Raw genomic sequence first — 24,955 nt, forward strand, 5'->3', positions numbered from 1 at the left:
TAGAAACATTATTTCTATCACAGCTTTGTAGGAGGGATTCAGAAATGGGCACACTTGTCCTACAAAGCTAACTAGCCACTTTAGAATATCCACGAAAAACAAAGGCAGAGAAAAATCTCTTAAATCAACGTGAAAAGCATTAAGCTAACTGACTGCAGAAACCACCACCAGGACTATCATGGTAAATGGACTTGTATTGCCTTTTTCTAGTCTTCCGACCACTCAAAGCCACATACCACATGCCATTCACCCACTCACACCCATTCATACACTGATAGCAGGGATCATGTGGAACCTCTCTGGAACTGTAGCGTGATGGAGCGAGAGCGATACCAACTACATATACCCGGGCTCGCCTCTACGCATAGCACTTGTTCTGGAACCAAACTCCTGGACTCTTGACTTGTCCAGAGTTGCCCAGGGTGATAGGTGTTGGGAGGGTGTGGGGATACTCAAAAGGCCCCGACTGTGACGAAGTCTCTGACTGTTTGTGCACCGAACAGCAGCTCAAAATACTCGGCCATATTGTCCTGGAAAAGGATACTGTCTGGAGACTCTATAGTTCTGCTGGGGGACTTCAACCGACACATGGGCAACGATGGAGAAACCTGGAAGCGTGATTGGGAGGAACGGCCTCCTTGATCTGAAGCTGAGCGGTGTTTCCTGGTTGGACTTCTGTACTATGGATTGGCCATACAAAACACAAGAACACCCGAGGCCAACCACTTTGTGGTTGTATCATCAGATCTGCTGCAGTGTGTCTTTGATACTCAAGTGAAGAGAGGTGCAGAGGGTTTGCAGCTACGCTCGTTGCCGAAGCAAAAACCCGAGCGTTGGAGGAATTGGGGATGAGATTTGGTTCGATACCCTGGTTAAATATCCTGATATCGATACTGAAACCATACCATGGCATAGACCTGAACATGTTTCGGAGGATGTGTAAAGAAACTGAGTTGTAAACAAATACTGTCATTTGGAAACATAAAAATCAAGAAGATCCAGCACAACTAAATACAGATTTCCTTCCCTCAGAAGAGGTGGTGAGGTACTTACGGGAGCTGACGGTGTCCACATACTGAGGTAGGTAGGGAGCCCACAAGTCGATGGTGTCCTTACGTCCAGATTGGCCAATCCTCCTCAACTCAGCCAGGAGGAGAGCTTGTGCTGCTTCTCGCACCTAAAACCGCACAGAGGGTAAAGTTATGATCGCTGCTATTCTAATCATGATCCTTCAGTCTTCTATAGAGGGTCTTCAGGTAAGCAGCCATGTTGTAGGCCATGCTTGATTTGTTTTAATAAACGGACATGATTCATGTGTCGGATGGTAAATCGTAGGGGACACAACTGAGATACATCGACACATTTTCTGTTGATAATTTAGAATATATAAATATAACTCTCAGGAGACAGGGTTGGTGCAGGCAGCCTGGCTTGGACCTGTGCGTACAATACCGGTATGTGTGTGTGTGTGTGTGTGTGTGTGTGCACGCGTTACCTCCAGACAGCGGTCCTGCCATCGTCTCGCCAACATCTCCAGCAGAGGAGGTCTGAACTTGTCCAGGCCGAGGAGGTCAGGGAGCATCACACAGTGCATGGCTGCCAGCTGGCTCCAACCTGCACACAGACACACACACAGTAAGAAAAGACTACAGGTCGGGCCAGTAGATGAAGCTATAGTCCAAAGCCTTTCATGTGCTCATACACGTCTCACTTCCTGTCACATAAAAACACTTTTTTCTTTTCATATTATACGAGACAATATGAAATCGTTGGGACAGAACAAACATTCTGATGACTCTACTGTTGTCTGATTTTGTGTACAAGTGGCTCTTTTGTTGTTTGTACGAGTGCTTCTCAAGAAAAGACACCACAGGCCAAGCATTCAGCCCCTTGTGAACAGGCATGTTATGAATGGGCACTGCACAAATCACCTACCCGATCAAACACTTTACATAGCCTTGCATCCTTTATTAAACTTGCACATAAACAGCCAGCAGACATGAGACTGATATCAATCTCCTCAAGTCACATGGAAAGACACCAAATAAGGGCATTCCCCATCATGTTAAATTCCTTTTGGATTGTATGAAGTGCTATTTTTGTTATGCCCCTTCAGGCTGAAAACAACTGTTTCCACATGACGGCAGTGAGTTTCTCACATCCACGCACGCACGCACGCACGCACGCACGCACGCACGCACGCACGCACGCACGCACGCACGCACGCACGCACGCACGCACGCACGCACGCACGCACGCACGCACGCACGCACGCACGCACTGAATGGGAATAGTGTGGGTAAATACTTGGTTAGTATTCCTGCTAACCAGAGCCTGATCATGTTTGATGGTGTTCCACAGGTAAACAACAGATACACAGCACTGCATAGTCAGACTGACAAAAGGCTCATAACGATACCGTGGCATGATGAACTTCAGTGTGTTTTATTTCATTCAGCATCACGACAATGTGTGCAGGACTTTACTTGAAACCAGAGGAAACGTTAGAAAACCTTGCAGGTTTATGGGTGTTCTACATTACACGTTTTTACCAGAACGACTGAAGAGAACCAACATTCAAAATGTCTTTGTATCGCTTTAACAGGGCACAAATCACACTGTATCAGTCTGAGCCGAGCTCATGGCAAGTATTTATACTTTACACCAGAAACCAGAGAAATGGACACCAGCTTTTACACGTCTGTGACAAAAGATGGACTTAAATGTTTAGTCGCTGATACTCAACATAAACCAAGCACCTTCTTCACATATATTGCTTTAATATATGTTTTCCAAGGATGTATGTGAAATGACCTTGAATGGACAGTGAACGGCTTTCAGGCCGGAACGAAATTTCATACAAATTTCTTGTCCAGGGGCACCATGTAAACTCACCTCCGCCATCGACACCCAGCAACAACTCACACGGTCAGGCGTATTACACACACATCACATTCATGTAGGGGTGGACATATTGTGACAAGAACATACATATGAATATATTTAGTCACATGTCGACTCCGTATCGACAATCCCAAAAGCATAATCAGTCAACCTCTAGTCGCAACGTTTGCATCAGTCGTGCAGAAACTTTGAATGTTGAAAAAAAACATGGAAGTTGAATCATTTTCTAAAATTTGTTCCTAAAAATCAAATCTACGAGCTACAGCTGTGAAATTGTTGAGATGAATTTGATTATACAGAGACAAGATGTTTCACTGTATGCCACTTTAATGACTTATGTTATTGTAAGCAAACATTGGAGTTGACAATGACCAATGTAGTAGATGCCTTTACTACAGCTAACACAACAACTACAACTGCTCACTACTGCTTCTAGAGTAGCTGCTATTCCTGCTGCTGCCAATACTAATGTTGCTGTAAACAGCAACTGCTACTATTAGTACGACTGCTCCTGTTGCTGCTTCTGCCAACAACAACTATCCCTTCTGGTACATCCTCTTCTACTGCTGCTACTACAGCCTTGGGCATACTTTCCACGGCTCCAGTCATACTAGAGTGACGGGTCTGTGTCTGTCTGACTCCCCGTGAGCATTTCATCCATCCAATCCTGGTAGAACAGCACCAAAACGTTGTTTGCCAGGAGTCCAACACCATATGGCTGTATTCCCTTGAAGACAAATGATATAAACTGTGGTAATGGCGGATCTCCTAGCACAAACTTTAGGAAAAGAAAGTATCCATTTTGTTTTGTTCTTCTTCTTGACCAACCAGCTAGAGGTGCATACGCAACCGAATTAGGCGAAGAAGGGAACTGGAGCATGCACAGTTGGCGCGCCTGCTGTAGAGTCGGCCATAAACAGGACACAAATTTTGGGCTGCACACTGACGTCCACTTGGGGTGCGTCTGCAGACATGCGCTGATGACGACATTTAGGAGGAATAAGCCTCTGTGTGCATGCTTGCAGTTTTCCCGTACAAAACTAATCTAAACCTAATTAGTCTGAAAGTTGGAAACCAAAGCTCGTCAGTTGTGATTAGTTTGAGGCACTTGACTTTCGTCTAGAAACCACAATGGTGAAACAGTTTCGATCATTTGAGAGCACATTCATTGTTCAGGTGGACGGGGCAACAGGCCGTCATGGTAAAAGCCAAACGCTGTTCATAAAAAAAAGTTTATGATAGCTGTTTAATAGGAAAAACCTGTATTAAGCTCTGAGAGGGACGCCAGAGAGACTCCAGCTGTTCATTTAAAATAAAGTAAATGAATAATTCAAGCACGTTATCATTCAGTCTTCCGTTTTAACTTTTAAACACAACTTTACAATGTATGCCTCTTCAAAATGGACTGCAGCGTGAGATGGATGAGCTGCGAGTGAAACAGAGGGACGGCTACATGTCAAACCAGGGACCATGTCAGTCATTGGAAAGTCTCTTTTTATTTATCTGTTGTTTTGGTTGGATTTCTTTTCCCCCAGTGACACAATGGAAATATAAAGCATGCAAACAGTGAGCTTGGAGACACTGGAACGTGGGGATACATGGACATTCAGACAGACAGGTCGACTTAGGGACAGAAAACACAGGACAGGATGACAGAATACTGTAGAAATACCACACACCAGGGCATTAGGACTGTGGTCAATGCACTCTCAGGTCCAAACATTAGCAAAGGAACATTGTTTGCTGATGACGCAGCTCTCCAAATCAACAAATTTTGCTACATGATGCATTTTTTATTTTACTGGATTATAAGTAAATCATTTCCACTATTCTTAGAAAAAAATCTTTATTTTAGAAATATGTAGGGGATAAGAAACATGGCTAGCTCGTACAAATATTGCAGAACTGGTTCTCATGACCAAGTCGGTCCAAGACATGAAAAACACTCGACCAGTTCCTGTGTTGTTGTGCAGCATTTGCATTTGGACACCAAAAACTATCAATTTCTGACTGGATTAAAAGTGGACTGACCTCAGCCATGACAGACAGACAGAGACAGCGCTGTAGACCAAAACAAGGACAAAGACACTTCAAGAAACTGGAGCGAGAATCCTGAGATGAAAACCTAAACTAACATTCACTGCAGGAAAAAGTAAGACTGCTGCAAGGAAAGAGGTGACGAGACCCAATAAGGAGTGGAACGAGGAGGAGCTGGAAATGACTGACTAATGGGGTGAAGAGAAGCAAGGTGAAGAATTGTGATGACATGAGAGAACGAGAGAGAGTCACGAGAACAAAGAAAAAACAACTACATGTGGAGGGTGACAAAAATACAAATATGATGGAGAAAAGGAACAAAAGGAAGGACAGAAGGAAGTGATGTAGGAAAGAAGATCTAGGAAGCAGAAGATCTCCAAAGACAAAGATAAGAAACTGAAAAAGAGTATGGCTGCTAGACTGTCCCTAAGCGGTACCCGTCGGGTCAGTCTGTACCTTCGTTGACTGAGGGGATGTAATGAGAAGCAGGGCTCGGGCTCGGAGAGCCAGGGGGCCTCTGAGGAAGGCCCCCAGGGGCCCCAGCAGTGGTAGCAGCAGCAACTGTGCTGGAGTTGGTTGTGAGAGCAGCTTGCAAAGGAAAAGAAGGAGAGAAATATACAAGAAGGAAAGAACAGGTTAGGAAGTTATAAATACATACAGGAAATGGAGATTAGTGGGCAGGAGAGAAGAAAAGGTTTTTACAACACGTATGAACAGCAAACAAAAGCAGGTACAAGGAAAAGAAATAAGGAAGCCACTGCAAGAAAGTTAGTAGTAAGTTAAGAAAAAATGCATTTGAAATGATCTTTACACGAATGGCAAGTTAGGTTGGGCTTACATCCACGATGCCAAAACCATCCGCGGACCCAAAACAAGAACATCGTTGCTGATTGAATGAATTCAGGTTTTTTCAACAAAAACACCAAATACTGTCAAAGAAAACCGTTCAATACCTGCATATGCAAAAGTATGGTTAAAGAGACCGTTCACCCAAAGATCAAAAATACATATTTTTACTTTTGCCTGCTTCAACAGCAATGCTGGAAAGAGACATTGCTGTCGAGTTTCTACATGTTTTCTCTTTTTGTCACTTTGAGCTCCACAAGCCGAGTGCCTTAAAGTCGCACGATATTGGAGAGAAGGCAGACGTCCCTACGGCCAATGCCTCCAAAAGTAGGCAACTCGCACACAAACAATATAGTTTGATGAATAGCACTACAAGAGGGAAAAAAAAATTTGATTTCGGGGCTAAAAGAAAATGGTAGTTATGCTAAATAAACCATGGTTATGTGGTTAAAGTTAGGGGAAAATTGTAGTTATAGTTTAAAACAAAAAGCAGAAAATAATTGCAGGTGTGTGAGCTGCAGTCTATGAACCCTGGTAGATATGTTACACCCCTCTGTGTCAATAACACACAGTTGTATTGAATGTTAGCACTGGATATATTCCTTGTTTAGCTGAATCATCCAATGAAAATAAATCACCGGGTTGCAGGACTTAGTGGAAAGTTGCATAAAGTCATATTTAACGGATTACAGCAAATACAGTGAATGCTTTTCTTCCGGTAAAAAGAGAAGTTTGTAAAACCACATAAAGGTCAAAATAAAGCACCAGTGAAACAAAGATGATATTTTATTTCCCAGCAAGCACTTGGTGAAGCCATGAGGAAAAGGGTGGAAGGGTGAAAAAAGTAAAAATATTATCTGCTGGTTCAAATTGTACTAAGAATAAAGATTCGATTTTTCATCAATCTAGTGCCAGAGAGCTGAAACCTTGATACTGGTGAGATAGAATAATTAAGCATGTTGTTTCAACACTTTCATTTTTCAGCCTTTTTGCTAACAAAAGACAAAGTCCAGCTGTGCTCGAAAAAGTAAAGTCACGTCTTAAACATGTATACAATTTGTGACATTTCAAAGCAGTCGTATGCAGTACACACACCAGTACTGCTCACATAAAACCAGTTATAAATCTAAAAATGTCAATAAAACCGTCCAGCTGCCACACAGGAAACATGGAACACAACAGGACACCAGAGAGAAAAGTGTTCGAGCAACATTGCATCCGTTGGAAGTGAAGAAGAAAAAAAAAAAAGAGAAAGTGCACAAATACAAAGGAGAGATCGACTGATAGTACAGCCAAAGACATATTTAAGAGAGAGAGAGTGCCAGAGAGAGAGTGCCAGAGAGAGAGAGCCAGAGAGAGAGAGCCAGAGAGAGAGAGCGAGAGAGAGAGAGCCAGAGAGAGAGTGCCAGAGAGAGAGAGCCAGAGAGAGAGAGCGAGAGAGAGAGAGCCAGAGAGAGAGTGCCAGAGAGAGAGAGCCAGAGAGAGAGAGCCAGAGAGAGAGAGAGAGAGAGAGAGAGAGAGCCAGAGAGAGAGAGCGAGAGAGAGAGAGCCAGAGAGAGAGTGCCAGAGAGAGAGAGCGAGAGAGAGAGAGCCAGAGAGAGAGTGCCAGAGAGAGAGTGCCAGAGAGAGAGAGCCAGAGAGAGAGTGCCAGAGAGAGAGTGCCAGAGAGAGAGAGCCAGAGAGAGAGAGCCAGAGAGAGAGAGCCAGAGAGAGAGAGAGCCAGAGAGAGAGAGAGCCAGAGAGAGAGAGAGCCAGAGAGAGAGAGAGCCAGAGAGAGAGAGCCAGAGAGAGAGAGCCAGAGAGAGAGAGCCAGAGAGAGAGAGCCAGAGAGAGAGAGCCAGAGAGAGAGAGCCAGAGAGAGAGTGCCAGAGAGAGAGAGCCAGAGAGAGAGAGCGAGAGAGAGAGAGCGAGAGAGAGAGAGCCAGAGAGAGAGAGCGAGAGAGAGAGAGCGAGAGAGAGAGTGCCAGAGAGAGAGAGCCAGAGAGAGAGAGCGAGAGAGAGAGTGCCAGAGAGAGAGAGCCAGAGAGAGAGAGCCAGAGAGAGAGAGCCAGAGAGAGAGAGAGAGAGAGAGAGAGAGCCAGAGAGAGAGTGCCAGAGAGAGAGAGCGAGAGAGAGAGAGCCAGAGAGAGAGTGCCAGAGAGAGAGAGTGAGAGAGAGAGAGAGCCAGAGAGAGAGTGCCAGAGAGAGAGAGCCAGAGAGAGAGAGCGAGAGAGAGAGAGCCAGAGAGAGAGTGCCAGAGAGAGAGAGTGAGAGAGAGAGCCAGGAAGATTAAATAAAATCTCATTATAAGATGCATCATCTACTTTAAAAAGCTTGGATATTGGTGGCAACATAAAATAATTATGAACACTAATGATACTTAAACTCATTTATACCTTTAGACAATTACTAAAACTCAGGAATTATAAATATAACTTACTCATGTTACTGTAAGTACAGTATATTAAAATACATTGTACGATTCTCTTATGTTTTGAGTTAAATATTAAAGCATGACTTTATTGTGATGAAACATGTAAAGTTGTTCCTCACTAAACCGTCAGCTGTTGCCCGGGCAGAGCATGCTGTCGTTGAGTCCCAGTTCAAAGCTTACAGTCCTGGAAAATAAACATCAGTGCACCAGAAACAAATCATACTGATAAAATGAATGCATTATCTCTTTATTATCTCTAACAGGCTCAAGCATGTGTGATGACTGTATGCTTAGATATCATCATGGACTGCCGACACCTTGCTCCTTTAAACCAGCCAGTGAGGGCCGCATGGGATCAACTGCTTCAGCAGCAAAAGGCATTTCTGGCAACATTTTGACGCGTCTCAAAATCTCAAAATGAGAACAAACTGAAGTTTGAACCGCAGCATCTGCAGATTAATTCCATTATTCCTAAACACACAATCCTTAAATCCTTTTGAAAGAGTGAATGTTGAGTGAAGCTTCCGGTCTGGAGATCTTTTTACCAGCTTGATTATTGAAGGAGGCCAAACTGGCTTCATGAAAAGAATGAAAGAAATAGCGTGAGAATTGTCTACTGCTTTCTAATAATCTGAAAATTTGGCTTATTGTTAAAGGGTTCTAAAGACAATCCTCAGACGTGAAAACATTCATGTAAACATGAGGCGCATTAGCTGCTAAGCCAATGCAACTAATGCTCGGATGTCAGTATTAAGATGATAAAAACAATCCAATATGCAGACGATACTTCAGTATTCATATCTAACATGAGAAGTCAGGGAGCTGTAACTTCTTGAGGCATTAAAAGTCAGATCATGTTCACACGAATGCAGATAAATATTATCCACACTGAAATGCCTGTCAAATATACTTTAGTTTAATTCGGCCTCGCAACAACGATAACAAAATGGTGGCAAACATCACACCACATGACACGAATATGGAATCAGCACCATCGTCTGTTACGAATAACGTGAAGAGTATTTGTGGTCTATAAAACTTCAGAAAATAGTGAAAGGTATGCCTTACACATCTTGAAATAATTGGTTTTGTCCAACTTACAGTCCAAAACTCAAAGATATTCAATGTATCTTCACTTCAGACAAAGGGAAACATTGTATCCGCACAACTGAAGGGCTGGAACATGGTCACAATTCTTGCAAAAAAAATGATTTCAATGGTTAATCAGTAATCAAAAATCGTAAATTTTCTGTCAATTGACCAGCTCATTAAGCAATTAATTGCTGCAGCTCCGGTTGGAAGCAACAAAGTTTGGATTACGTGTTTTCTAAGTTCTTAAAATACACAGACTATGGAGAAGGACCTCATACAACCACACTTTAATATCTTGCACTATCCCTTTCAAGGAAAATGCCTTGCTCATTGCAACTTCTGTGTATTTAAAAAAAAATAGTTTGATCCATCATTTCTGGCCCAGAGGTGCGTAAAATGTTATCATCGATAGAAAGGACGGCCAAAACTATGGAAATTAGATCGTGTCTTCGAGATCAGCTGGCAGCGTGCGGTCAAAGGGCCGAAACAGAGACAAATAAAGATTTTCTTTTCTTAAAAGGTATCTGAATGAGTGTGGACATGATGGTAAGTAACTGTAAGATGTGTTTAGGTAAGTTAAATGATGTGCAGACACCCCGCTCTCTCTGTTAATCTGACAGTAAATGCTGCAGTACATTAGAGGGGCCTCCTCATTTATTTCAATGTGAAAAGAGACGGTGAGCAGGGTTAACAGCTCTCCTTCACAAAGCCTCCGACACACACACACACACACGGTTGGAGTAGCTGGCTGAGCAGAGGTCACGGCAGAGCGTTCCCCCTGAATGCTGGTGAATAGGCGTGTGGCGTGAATAAGTCCACACGCTTGTCACGCTTGGCCTCCATTAAGGCGTGACAATAGCACTAAAACCTCCGCCTCCCCCGACAGCCGAGGGTGCCACCCATGGCATGTGTGTGTGTGCCTGTATTCACATAGATTTGATTTCGGTGTGTGTGTGTGTGTGTGTATTTGTAGGTATTGAGCTTGAGGTAGTGTGGTAGGTGTGTGTGTGTGTGTGTGTGTGTGTGTGTGTGTGTGTGTGTGTGGTAGGCAGATGGTGACGGCTGGTTAAAATATCCCCGACAGTGAACCAGAGCAGGTTTCTCTCTGCAAAGAAAGACTTTTTTTCCCCACCTTTACTAAGTGAAATTCTCCTTTCTCTCCATTTCTTCTTTCTTTCCTTCCGTCTCTTTTGATGATTCATCCACTTCTCTTTTGTTGGTAATGGTATGAAATGTGCTTCATGGAACAGACTATGTTCAGTCTAAAAATGTCCGACGTGCTCTCGTTTCCAACAAGTGCTCCATGCTAAAAACACAAATGTTTTTTTCCTGATCTGCCGCTGCTATAGTTGATGTTTGGTTGCTGCTCAGTTAAGGTTGGAGACAGATTGGGGTCAAGGTTCAAGCAAACCAACGTCAATTGTTGGACGGGGAAGGGACCGACCACCCATCCACCCTCTCATCCATCCATCCATCATCTCATCCATCCAACCACCTATCCATCCATCCCTCCCTCCCCCCAAAAGGTTTTGCTTTTTCTTTTGCTCGTGACAGATAACAGCTGACCTGTCAGGTTAGCATACACATTGTTTTTAGATATTTGAACCCAACGCAGCTTTTTCTTGTGAGGACAGTCTGAATATTTCCAGTGTAAATCTCTCAACTTGAAAAAATTGAGGCCGCCAAAGTGAATGTGAATCAGCCTCCCACACAAAGGATCCACTGAGCAGGGCGGAGAACCCCATAACCCCCATGTGAGTACAGACTGAGGTTAAACTGTGTAGCTCCCCGCATTACTAAAGTCTGTCACAGGTACAAGCTAGTGTTGAGAGAGGAGAGATCAGATGCTACGCTGCAGTCAGAGGTTTGTACTGTAGCACTGTAGGTGGGTCAACTACACCCGCATGTCAAAAACAGCATATTGTCCCTTTAAAGAGTTGCTGACCTAGCCGGCAGCAGCAGCCTCCTCCTGTGATATGTCAGGTTTTTTTTGTATAACTCTCTGTGGGTTTTATTGCCGGTGGGCTGCATTATCAAACCCCCACTTCTCCTCCCTCCCACCATCCCCCGCAGGGCCCCGGGGGTGTGTGAAGCGAGCGTCCCCCTCCCTTTTTGTAGTTACCTTGTTTGATCTGGGCCTGTACCGCCGGGTTGGAGGGCTGAGGGGGGGCAGCCAGCGTCCTGCGTGGAGTCTCCGGGGTTCCTCCTGGTCTGGGAGGCCTGGAGGAGGATCACAAAGAGGAGGCATGAAATATTAAAGGAGCAGGGAGGCGAGAGGAGGGCTAACGCACACGCAGACACACACACCAAAATACAAAGAAACACACTCACAGAAACACATACATACATAAAACAAGTTCGCACAAACAACATTGTTTTTCATTTCTATTTCCTGAAACCAACTGCTTGACTCAGAGAGAGAGCGAGAGTGTGTGTGTGTGTGTGTGTGCTCTCAGGCTCCAGCCTATTGAATTTTGGGTGGAGGACACAATCCTGCGTCTGAACAGACTGGAGGCGTCTAACTTTCAGGGACACACAAACACTTCCAATACAACAATCAATGGAGTGATCGATAACGAGTTGCCAAGCAACAAGCAGGCCAGGGAGCTATTAGCAGTTGATAATGCCCCCCAAAAAAAAAGTGGCAAGAGGATGTTACATAGAGTTAATATGGAGGTAAATGAATGTCACTACAAACAGGGCAGAATCAGTGGCACATCTTTTTTTTTGTCCAGATGCTGAACCGTGAACAGCACCAGTGGTTCACCAACATGTAGCAAAATAAAGCAGAGGCAATACGACACAATTATCATTCTCACAAGAGCATATGAAAGAAAAATAGAAGTAATAACATTTTGAAAGTGTTTCAGTCGTCTGTACTGTCAAAACAATCCCATCAGTTGGACAGTTTGATGGTTCGCAGACAACATCTGATCAGACTAAAGTCCATCGCTCTCACACGATTGGTTTTCACGCCATCACAAAGAAGAACAGATAGTAAGGCGGAAGTTACAGTTTCCATGCTTTCAGTTAAGATCTTCATACACCGTTGGCATTTTCTGTGTGCGATTAATTTACTCGTCAAAATGTGTTTCCGAACTGTTGTCTTTGTCGTGAATACATGAATCCGAAAAAGTGACGGGGTATTTTCTGAATAGTATATTTATTTTATGGATCTACACAACTCACATGGGACGTGTATTCATGTCGGAAATTCAAGAAAGAAAAAAATAAATAAATCACATCCCTGCTTTATAGAGGGCACACACACACACACACTATTCTATAGCGAATGTCCAGTGTGAACGATTCAGAGGAACAGAGCACAAGAACATGTGCACCTGCATCCCCCCTCACCGCACGCGCACACACACACACACACACACACGCGTCAATGTGGCTCACAAAACACAAAGAAACAGTCTCAGCAACAAGCACGAGAACGATGCCAAAAAGTATTCCAGTAAAACCAAATTAACAACAGTTAATACGATTGTAAAGTACAGGGTTATATACAATATGCGACTTTAGGAGTCTGACTTGTTCAGCACTACACTCTCCATTTTATGTTTCAGCTCGACTGAGCTGCAGCGGCTGGAGAGAACAGCTCATATAATGACAGAATAACAGAAATAATTCAAGATTTTTCAGAGATCATTTTGACATTGAAGAAACTGCAGGTGGCGTGTGCTCATGTCACCTGTTGGACATCAGGCGGAATAGATTCAGTACGATGTTATCGGAGCGCTGCGTGTGTGTATAAGCTGGAAAATGGGGTTTGGGGCTGTTATCGAAATAAAATCTAAATCCACCCATTTCAGTTGATTCAATTCCAACTAAAAAAAACTCACTCACTTCGAATATGTGCACAGAGTGTTTAACGTGCCTCAGGTGTGAATGGACGTTCAGAAGCAAAATGGTGAAGAGCTTCGTGTTTTCACATCGTCTAATCATGGCTTTTGATCATTGATCCCTCTTTGTTTAGGGCTTCATTTATCTATAGAAAGAAATATTGGCCGAGACACACGTGATGCTCAGCTGTTGTTTCTGAATCATCGGCCGCGCTGCTTTTTTGAGAGTGTGTGTCGGCGTACTGTATGCACGGCGCTGTCCAGGGTCCTGAAACGGACATCTTCATTGGTAAAAAAAAAAAAACTGAAGCAACCTGATGTTTGAATCCAGTCCAGTGTTAGCCTGCTGGCTTTTCGTGATTGTAAACAGAACTTCAATCCACAGACAGAAGGGAAACAAGAGGTTGAGATGCTAGTTTCCCGGAGAACTGTTCATAAATGAAAACGCAGTGATCGTCCTACGTTCCTCGTGAGTGCTTTGAGTCATCGTCTTTGATTTTCAAACTGGAGCCTCACGTTATTTAGCCTTTCTGAGGCTTCAGCCAAGAAGCTGCTCCGATGGTCCAGCTAATTCTACAAAGCGATTTATTCACGCACACTACGGGGATTGAAATTTTGTATTAACAGTATTATTAATAGACTGATGTTTATACCAGAATAGGATATATATCATGATTTTTGGGGGAGAATCCGAACAATTCTATGTAACAACATGTAGGCAGAATGGACCGATCCTTTGTGTCATGAGCACATTTTTCATTCACTGCGACAATTCGACTGAGACTGGCAGTGGAATCAGGTTTCTTAGATCACATCGTTGAATAGTCGACTATTGTGGGTCACTAGCGGTGCAACGGGTCTTAAACCTCACGGTTCAGATCGGATCACGGATCCTTTTGTCGTTTGGTTATAGACGCTGGTCTACAAGGATCCAGAATATTTTAATCCTTTTACTTTATTATAGTAATTTAGTGGGTTTTATTCTTCATAAAAACACAATTCAAATAAGAAAATAAAAGATTGTAGTTTTTTTGTTTCACAAATCTTGTCATTAGTAGTTTTAATGATGTATTATAAGCTGCTTATAGCTAATGTTAACAGATCATAATTCATCTCTAACATCCATTTATGTTGCCGTGAAAACGTCTCCTTCACAAAACTAAATTCATCCAAGTTTCACACAAACACTACATTTTACGAGACTTCATGTGAACACATAACGTTATCATTTACTTCGCCCAATACTCATTTTCACTGAACAGAGCCTGAACGCATCGTAATGTAACATGATCAGAGATCAGAGACTAGAAAAGCATAAATGATGTCCTGATCTTATATTTGACTGAATATTGGTGGATAAAGATAGTAAAACTTTATTTCACACTGATGATAAATGTTAAACGCTGTAATTAATCCGCGCTTCACATGCGTGCTGAAGGATCCGTACGGATCAACAATAGTCCGTTACACCACTATGGGTTTTCTTTATGCTGGTTTCTGTCCTGCTCAGTTTCTCAACATCAGGACTTCCAGGACTTGTTCCAAGGACGAGCTCAAGCCGGAGTTGGTGGAGGGAGTGCTTCTGTGGTGGTGTTGTGATGAAATACTAAAACACTAAGAATTCAGGAGCACATCTTTTCAAACTCCAGCACACTGGGAGGAAGCTTTTCTGCCGTCATGAATGTATGCATGAGTAAATGTATAAATGGGGGAACATGAAAAAGCCAAAAACCCAAACACCTTCAAATATTCACAAGCGCTGGTTTGGAGTGTCGAAGTGGAGATGGCCAGAGAGAGGACCTCGGTTTGAGTCTTCAGCTTCCATCTGTAGCTGTGCAATCAGCCGCTCTGCTGCTCGTTGTTTCTCAAGTTCTAGCTGCCGTTTCCTGTTCATCAGCTCGGTTTGCCTCTGGAGTATCAAGTTTTTATTAAGTTGCAACATAAAGTTTTCTCATCATTTCGGAGTGTGCAAATCAATGACACGGCTGAAGGATCCACCCACAGACAGACACGGTGGTGGTTTTATTGTGGGTTTGCTTTAAAACACAGGAAACGTGGTTACCAGCTTGGTTCGAAAAGCAGTGCGGGCAGTTATTGTCCTGAGGAGCCGATACCATGTTACAGGCTCTTATTTAAAAATTCAGAGAAACTATGATTGAGGGATCGCCGCCACACGGCTCTCAACGTGGAAGCGGCTGAGCCGGCGGCTAGCGGCTAGCAGTGCTTACAGCAAGAACAGTGCTGACAGAGCTAACGGTGTTAACCGGAGAGGGAGCTGGAGGGCGGGCGCAACGCCGCCGAGACAAAGCTGTTGGGACGGCGTGTCCAGCTGTAACAGAGTGTCTGGAGATCACACATTCAGAGAGTCTAGTAATGCTAGTCTCCAGTGTGTTCAGCCCTTCAGAATAAAATATTGTTATTAAAATGACGAGTAATAAGAGATCATGACGGAATTTTTACAACCCCGTCCGTCAAAATGATGGACAAGGGGAAAGCCTAACATACTTTTTGAATATGTTAACCAATCGTTAAACACGATGTCAACAAATGAAATAAATCAGGGAGGCTGATAAAAACCAACCAGTTCACCAGCTAACTCCACCCCCCCCCCCTCCCACACACACACACTCTGTGTGTTCCTCTCTGACTCTTCCTCCTCATACTCCCTGCAGGCTTTTTTCTGTGACGGGTTGACGAAATGATGTGTTGGTGTTACAGCAGCAGGAACTCTACCTCCGTGTTAAATCTTTCACGGCACAATGAGAGCTCAGACAGACTGAACAATCAGCTTCACACACACACACACACGCGCACACACACACACACACACACACACACACACACACACACACACACACACACACACACACACACACACACACACACACACACACACACACACACACACACACACACACACACACACACACACACACGCTGGCATTATTGCGTATGTGAACGGCATATGCATTTGTGCTTTGAATTCAGTTTGTGTTGAGTTTGTTTTGGGTGTTATCTTTGTTTTTCAGCTGGAATCACTGATGACTAGGGGTGTAACGGTTCACAAACTTCACGGTTGGGTTGGGTACGATACAGTGGAGCCACGGTTCGGTACGTTTCGGTACAGTAGAAAACTATAAATGCCAGAGAAATGTACTTGATTTTAAAATATATTTATTCATTACAACTAACATCATGAAGTTATTCTTTGACTTTGAACAATGATGGAACTATACCTGAGTGACTCATCTTCTGGGGTGTCTTCTTAGCAACACATAAGCATCAAAAACAAAAACTGCTCCTTAATGTGATGTAGTATTGTTACTTACATCTTGCAAAAGAGATTTTTAATCTCAATGGGACTACCTGGTTAAATAAAGGTTTTTAAAAAATTATTATTATTATTATTTTTTCAAACGTATTCGGTTCGTCATGCGTACCGAACCGTGAGCCTCGTACCGAACGGTTCAATACGAATACGCGTACCGTTACACGCCTACTGATGCCAGATTAGAGGTGTGTGTTTTCAGACTGGAGAATCCAGATCTGAAGAGCGTGGGTTAAAGTTCTCGACTCCAGATCCAGCAGGGTTCTAGCTGGTATGACAGACGGCACCACACACTAACATCTTTCTCTCAGTGGAAGTCTGAAGTAAAGATGTGCAGTCTATGGCTATTATTATCTATGAAACCACCTCTCCCATGCTTAGGATGAATAGCCGGAACATCAATAACACAAAGCGGACAACTTGGCCTTCTGACAAATCTAGAGTGAACTTTTCATACCAGTCAGGTTTGCTGGGATCATTACCTGCCACTGACTCTTATGAGTGTAAACCACCACATTTAAGCCCCTTCACTAACACAATGAAGTGTCTTCAACGAGGCTAATCACACCCACTGTGAGATACTGCTACAAAAGTCATGTATGCATTTGTAGAGACAATGCTAGCAAAGTAAACCGTACCATTGACTTACATTCATCGCTTTGTTCCCCTTCGTTATAATCCACCTCTCGAGTTGAATCACAAACCTTTGCAACAAGTACGTTAACTTCAGCAACGGAACCAAACGCACAGAGCAATTATTCAACCATTCAAAAACTGCAGCTGTCTGCAATTTACAACAGTATCGATCACTCTCACACATAATCGCTGCTTCTTTCTTCATGTGATGAGAACCCCGGTGTGACCACGAGGCTTGAGCTCCGTCTGTCCTACAGACAGTCCTCTCCTCCGCTGCGTTTCAGCACCCTGGACAGCTCTCACACATGCACACTCTACAAAAAACAACCAGCGCTATCCTTCTGATCGAATCGTCTCTAACCATTCGTAAAGGAAGATGAACAGAGCGCCAGAGCGTCATTATTGCAAAATAAACTCCTGAGATTTTGATATTTACTGGGCTTTAATCTGGAACGGATGTTTGTTTGGGTTTTAGGCCACTTGGGGGCAGAAGAGCTCCCCATCAAAGCTTCATAACAAAGCCCTCGGACATATCATCGCTCTTATGGCTGCCATGTTAGCAAACAGTTGCAGAACAACATCGTAATCCCAGTGGAGTCGTGTTTTGGTCTCCACCAACTCCAGAGAAGATGTGACTTTTTAAGACCTCTCCTGCATCTCTATTAAATAAAAATAAAAAAAGATAGAAAAGCATATTTAACGTCTGTTTGTTACCTGACTGGTGCTTTCTTCATGTGCTCTCCGACGAAGGTGGCGTTGGTCATGCCCATCAGGGTGTTGGCCAGTGAGATTACAGAGAGCAGGTGCTGTGTGGTGACGGCCCTCGACACGCCGTACGTCCCTTTCCCCACGATGTCCGTCAGGGTCAGCTTCAGACCAGTCGCCAGGGACAACTGCCGCAGCAAAGACTCCTGGGAAACAGAGGCGGACAAATGAACCAGGGAACCCCTGGAAGTGCTGGTGCACGTTGTTAACGGGTCAATGTGAGTGAGCGGTCCTGTGTTTGAACATTTTAAACAGGGTGTTGTCTGAGTTTGCTATTTGCTGGTGTTCAGTCGATAATCACACGTGCTCCATAATCTCACTGATACCGTTATTACTGCCATGTCAGAAGGTGATCTGTGATCATTCGGAAAAGGAAGCAGCAGCCAACTCCTTCATTTTCTATTACTTTATTGTTATTGTGTTACTGTTTTATTGTTGTATTTTTTTTATCATTTAAAGTAAAGCCCTTTGTAAAATTGTTTTGCTTATTGCTGTATGAATAAAATGACACTAACAGTAGTAAAAATAATTACAACTTGGCAGAACAAGTTGGAAGCAAGGGGATAAATCTGGGTGTGCAAAGTGAAGCCAATGCGAAAGTGTCTTAAAACTGCATTCTGTCTACTCACCATCAGGGGGCGACTCCTCTGATTGAGAAAGGACTCTACTTCTCACTTCAGTCAGTAAACATTGTAAACATGAGTTTATGGTCTCAATCTCTCGTTTCAAGTCTTCTTCAATACACCATGATGTTCATTTGGTCAATGATGGTCCATTTAGAGTCAAACAGACCATAAAGCAGGGGATGCTTTAGGGCAGGACTACTGTGATTGGATATGAATGTATGAAACAGAAGAGGATCCCATCTTCTATCAATTCATTATTAGTTTGGAACTAAGAACCAAGTGGCATTTAGTATTTCGGACACTAATTATTGATTTCAGTGTCAGTTAGTCTACGATTGTCTTTTTATTGACACAAATAATGATGCTGAAATAGTCAAAAATAAACAGTGATTACATTTACAAAAAAAACTAAAAATCCCCACATCCACGCTGCTAACGTCAGGCGTCAACGTGATCAATCATCAAAATTGTCACTAATTAATTTCTCTCAATCTGTTAATCATTTGTGTTTTTCTTAAATACATATTTACTAGGGGTGCAACGGTTCACAAAACTCACGGTTGGGTACGATACAGTGGAGCCACGGTTCGGTACGTTTCGGTACAGTAGAAAACTATAAATGCAGAGAAATGTACTTGATTTAAAAATATATTTATTCATTACAACTAACATCATAAAGTTATTCTTTGACTTTGAACAATGATGGAACTATACCTGAGTGACCCATCTTCTGGGGTGTCTTCTTAGCAACACATAAGCATCAAAAACAAAAACTGCTCCTTAATGTTATGTAGTATTGTTACTTACATCTTGCAAAAGAGATTTTTAATCTCAATGGGACTACCTGGATTTTTATTTATTTTTTTTATTCAAACGTATTCGGTTCGTCATGCGTACCGAACCGTGAGCCTCGTACCGAACGGTTCAATACGAATACGCGCATCGTTACACCCCTAATATTTAGTCATGATTTGTCAGAGGTCTGCATCAGCCCGATGAATCCTGAAGAGAGTGAACCCAGGTGAAGCCAGACAGACGAGTACCTTGAAGGTGGGCAGCATGAGGGACATGTGACCTCCTCTGGAGATCAGGCCGAAGGAGATGGGGCAGTGTGGTCTGAGCATGCCCAGTCGCTCCAGACAGATGCCGTCCAGCTGTTCGTTGAGGCCCCAGGCATGCAGGCAGGACATGAAGAGTTTGGCCGTGTCCATCGTCAGGTTGTACTCCAGCAGACTCAGAGACTTGGACTTCTCCTCCCGCCTCCTCATCTCCTCCTCCTCCTCCTCGTCCTCGTCCAACAGGTGCTCCTTGATGGTCTCCTTCATCGTCTCCTTTACCTGATTTGGAGAGGAGGCAAGTTCATTTAGGATAAGAACAGGACAAGAAGAATAAAATCCTGATAATGTGAAGACAAAATCCATCATATGACTCATCTTTTTATATCCTTTGGCCGATTCCAAACATGACGACATTGCTTGTCCCGGACTGACATATTTCATCTTCTTTCCCCTCTTGTGCTTACTGACCTGTTTGAAGATCTTGTTGGCCAGGAAGGACCCCCCCTTGTCTGCCCCGGCCTGGCTCTTCTGCAGCATCTCTGGAGACACCAGCGTGGGGCTCGGTCTCTGGGCTTCCTCCGTCAGCAGCTGAATGATCACCGCCTCCACGTCGAAGAACAGCACGTGCATGTCGGGGTCCGTCAGGTTGGTCTTCATGGCCTGGACCACCAGGGCATTGTGGGAGTATTTCGGCAGGTTACCCTGGGAGAGAGAGGATTTTCAAAAATGTATGTTAAAAAAAAAGTGTTTCCAACACAGACATGTTTTGCCAACAGTGTGATTTGTTCCTGTAGAAAAAGAAAATGTTTTGAGCTCCCTCTTGGGAGATAGTCCATCGGTCACCTTAACAGTCAGTCTCTGTGTCTTCCTGATGACTGGCCACTGTCTTCCCCTCAAACAAGCGACACTCAACTCAAGTGTGCGAAACATTTCCTGAATTTTGTGCTTCGTAATAACAGCTTTTAAATAACGAGAGACAGAGTCTGCTAATACTGCAGGGAAGAAAAGGAAGAATCAGAAAGCTAGTACAGCTTATGCTCAAACATTTCCCACAATGCAATTGGACAGTATTTTTTGTTCGTCCTACCTGTCTGTTTAACACCAGGTCTGTTAATCTCCCAGTTTGTAGCGAAGGCTTTCTGTTGTACATTCGTAGCCTGCAATCCCAAACGGAGGTAGTGACTGATGACATCACAATGACATCATCAGGGTTATTTTCTCAGACTTAAAGTGCCACAGAGGACATAACACCCTTATTTTCACAGATGGCAGTGACCATGACCAGCAAACTGATCTTCATGGCTAAAATTGGTGGAAGTATTTTTGAACTGTAAAATGTCCCGGTCAGCACGTTTGTTGGTCACAATTCCTTCAAGCAATAATTGATTTTGTGGCCACATGGGGGCAGCGAAGCAAACCCGGAACAAACAACGGCTGACATATCAACATCTTCTAAAGTTGTAGCTTCGATGTTGGCAAACAGCTGCCTACTTCCACACCCGGCGGACTGATGAATGGAAGCCCAATGGTCACTCTCCCTTTACCTCTGCTTTGGTCTCCTCCTCCAAGAAATATCTGGCACTTAAACTGGAAATGTCCCGTTAAACCAAATCTCTGTGCTGAAAGACGGTAAATAGCCATCACATGACACACGTCATATATTGTAAATATAAAATAAACTGATTCGTGGAGCTGGAATAACAGATCCCTACGAAAAATACAACATTGTTACCACTTCAGAGAATAATGACATAAAGTGGTCATCCCTTTAGACAAAGAGCGTCATTCAGACACACACGCGCAGAACCCATTAGCCGTAAGTGCCAGCAATACTCCAACACTGCTCGATTTGAATCGTGTTAGCAGAGACACCTGCGTGGAGCTGTATGTAGAACAGTGCTGTTTGTTTACATGGTAATGACCTGAGATGGCAATCAGACAGCGTGATCTTGTTGGAGGGAGGAGTGATTAAGGTAAAAGGAGGGAAAGGGCAAAGCTGGACGTTTCATGAAGGTTTTTCTATTTGCCATTCCAAACTTTGTAGCCCTTTACTTCTGCGTGAGGAACGATGTGTTTAGTGAGTCTTCAGCTGGAGCGATGCACGTTAGCCCCCAACCGCAGCCCAGAGCGCTGTTTGCTTGTTTATTAATGTATCTCGTGTGTGAACTTTGACACTGCACGTCCTTGGGTCCAAAACAATGCACCCGCCAAATGTGAAGATCGCATGAGCGGTTCTCGAGATATGCGAATGACACACACACGCGTACATACAGACATTCAAATGTGTAGTGTGCGTTATCATATCACATGATGTCTGTTCAACTTTAGTTGCACTTTACTCGTCTGTATGCATGTACTGTACGTTCTGTTTTCTTTCACCGATTATGTTGCGTTCGGTTATGTTTTCACCGTTACGATGCATAAAGTGAGCGTTGCCTTCAATGGTTGATGTTCGCTGAATGTTTTGTCCAACCAACAATCCCAGAGTTCATGATGAAACAAAACAGGAAGTAACAGCAAATGCTCTCGTGGGAGAAGCTGGTTTCATAAATCACTTCGGTCGATCGGCCAATCAATCAACTGACTGAGTGTTTAAGCACCATGTTCACACTGCAGACCTGCTGCTTTAGCACAACGCTGCCAGACTACGGTCAAACGCAGGAAAGAAGAATGTAAGAGACACTTGTTTCTGTATGCCTCGTAACGCTTCAGATTTAGGCAAACTCTCCATGTTGGTACTGTTGTTGTTGATGATAAAATCATGAGTAATTCTCTGTGTTGCACTTCCTGGTTTAGGAAACACGTTATTTTAACCTTTTGTGCCATTAAAGCTCATTGATTGGAACTGTGAGAGAGAGACAGAACAATATTTAGCAGTAGAGACTTCTGACTGCCCGAGAGACACAATACACCTGCAGCTGGGTCACACACACACACACACACACACACAGACACACGCACACACACACACACACAGACACACGCACACACACACACACACCTCAACCCTCAGGGAAGACTTTCCTGTCAAAGCCATGATGCTGCTGCTCTCTGTCACTTTCTGTCTGTGTGTGTGTGTGTGTGTGTGTGTGTGTGTGTGTAACAATGAGGGGTGTAAATGCAATCACCCACTGTACCGCATTGTTGCTTTGCCTCCTGCACAGAGTTTATTTATTGATGTATTTATTTAGTAATTCAAAGAGCCGGTTGATTCTAGCACAAATCTTTGCCACATAGACTTCCAACAGAGCACCGTGCGTGCACTGGTATTCTAAAGGGGAAATATAGCGAGTGAAAGCTTGCTGACATTTTAGCTGTGAACACCTCAGTTAACACTCACAACACATGGTTGTTCGAATTCTTGGATTTTCTTTTTTTACCTGGGAAAAGCCAAGATATCGGAGCCTCATACCCATGTTTGAGTGTGTGTGAGTGTGTGTGGTGTTATTTTGGTGGATGAACACTGCCATCTAAAGGCGATCAGCCACACGACACACAGACAATAACACATGTTATTGTCTGAGGCTGTGGACCTGCCAGATACTGACCATGTCTTCTGACTAAATTACTTACGCAAATTTAGAAAAGTGTCTCTTGAGATCTCCTTGGTGCACCGGACTGTCTTTGAAAAAACTGACATTTCATTTAAATTTCATATCCACACACACACACACACACAGTGTCCTATAGCTCCTGGGCAGCCGGCCTAAAGGTCATCATTCTGCAGAGCCCTTCTGGCAAACACCACTGGAGTCCAACAAACAGTCACACACAAACATCTTCGTGAGTCGCACACACGTACATACACACACACTGTATAGAGACATCAGATGCACAAACACCAAATACAAACAGTTTTTATACATTTTTCTATGAAACACTGATTTACACACTTCCACATTTAACTAGATTATTGTCTAATGGCCATCTGCATAGAGAAACAAGTCATGCAAATCGAAGGTAGCAATCAATACTCAATTACTTCAATTCAAAGAAAGAAAGAAACACCCTTGCTTTGATGAATTAGGGCTGCACGATTATGGCCACAAATGATCATCACGATTATTCTAATCAATCTTGAGATTACGATTTTTATCACGATTATTCATTGATTTGATTTTAGGGACAAAATATTTTTCACATTTAAATCAACGGAGCGCTGCTTGCACTTCCTTGTTGTGCTACATTTCTGCTGACGTACAAATCTTTAGATTGAAATAGGATTTAAAATAAAATTGTTCTTCAACTGAATTGTGTTTTTTTAAAACCAGTAACATACAGCAGGCAATAACTCTTCTACTCCGGTCTGCGGCCGCAAATGAAGCCAAAACCTCTGGACCGCCCACTTGGTAGCTGGCTGTTAGTTCATGGAAGCGCTTGATTTTGATATGCGGCGGAGTTTTCTATGAGCGGAGCACTTCAAACGTCAGTGTCGCAGGCAATCGTGTTCATTAAATTGCGAGAAGCCAAAATCGGGATCAGAGGTTAATATTAGATTAATTGTGCGACCCGGCCATGAACATCAGCACACTGTCGCTTGGCCTTAAAAATCATGTCATTTTTATCTTAAAAAAATGATCTTGAAACTCTTACGCGTGTTTTCATTTCCTGTTGTTGAAGACTGCTGCTTCCTGTAGAGGGGTGTGACTCTGGGAACACAGCTAGCCTGTGGGTCAGGTAGCAGTGAAGGAAGGCCGAGTAGCTGACAAATGATCTTCCAACCACATCTAGTATCTGTAGCTCCAAGTATCTCATTGCTAATCCTTTAACTCAGTCCCCTTCGTCATAGAGCTCCATTGTTGTTCAAAAACAGTTATAACCACATCAGTGGAACACACTGGTTCACATGTTCCTTCAACACACACACACACACACGGGAGTAGTGTTTGGACTTGATAGTCTGACATTTCCCGGTCATTATCTGTCATTACACACAGTGGGGGAGCACACAGCGGGGAGAGTGGGTCGTTCTGACCCATAATGTGAGGAGATACGAGAGAGAAATGACACCGAGGCGGGAGGCTGAACAGAGAACAACAATGATGCCTTTCTGATGGAACGGATTGCAGCTGTTGTGTGTTGCCCTTTTCAGAAAGGTGCTGTGATTATGAGCAGTTATTGCAGGAAAAAACCAGAGGAGACACCGAGAATAAACACAGACACACGGAGTGAAAAAAGAAACACACAAAGGTCATCTGGTGGAAGAGGAGAAGGACAAAGACACACAACAGGAGGAGGAGCAGGAGCGCTGAGCTAAATGGATTCCAAGTCGGACTGTAAAAGTCAAACTGTACGAGCGGCTGAACTAAACGCTGCTCAGACACTAAATAATTCACGGCGTTTGTTTTCTGTGCAGGGAGGCCCAGGTGGGCGGGGCTTACCCCATCAGGGCAGATCAG

At 43.5% G+C, this 24,955-nt stretch overlaps 1 protein-coding gene across 1 annotated transcript in view; it reads right to left on the reverse strand.

Annotated features, from left to right (window-relative positions):
• The window catches only part of wdr7 (WD repeat domain 7), a gene marked incomplete at its 5' end in the record, with an annotated part of 110,678 nt that overhangs the window by 63,237 nt on the left and 22,486 nt on the right, over nt 1-24,955 (reverse strand). The window contains 6 exons of the mRNA XM_079289944.1: nt 1,054-1,177; nt 1,496-1,614; nt 11,415-11,512; nt 17,822-18,018; nt 19,542-19,835; nt 20,025-20,258. Coding sequence (XP_079146070.1) covers nt 1,054-1,177; nt 1,496-1,614; nt 11,415-11,512; nt 17,822-18,018; nt 19,542-19,835; nt 20,025-20,258 — 1,066 coding nt within the window. The remainder of the gene's footprint in view (nt 1-1,053; nt 1,178-1,495; nt 1,615-11,414; nt 11,513-17,821; nt 18,019-19,541; nt 19,836-20,024; nt 20,259-24,955) is intronic.

Source organism: Melanostigma gelatinosum (genome assembly GCF_949748355.1).
Source record: "Melanostigma gelatinosum genome assembly, chromosome: 18".
NCBI lineage: Eukaryota > Metazoa > Chordata > Actinopteri > Perciformes > Zoarcidae > Melanostigma > Melanostigma gelatinosum.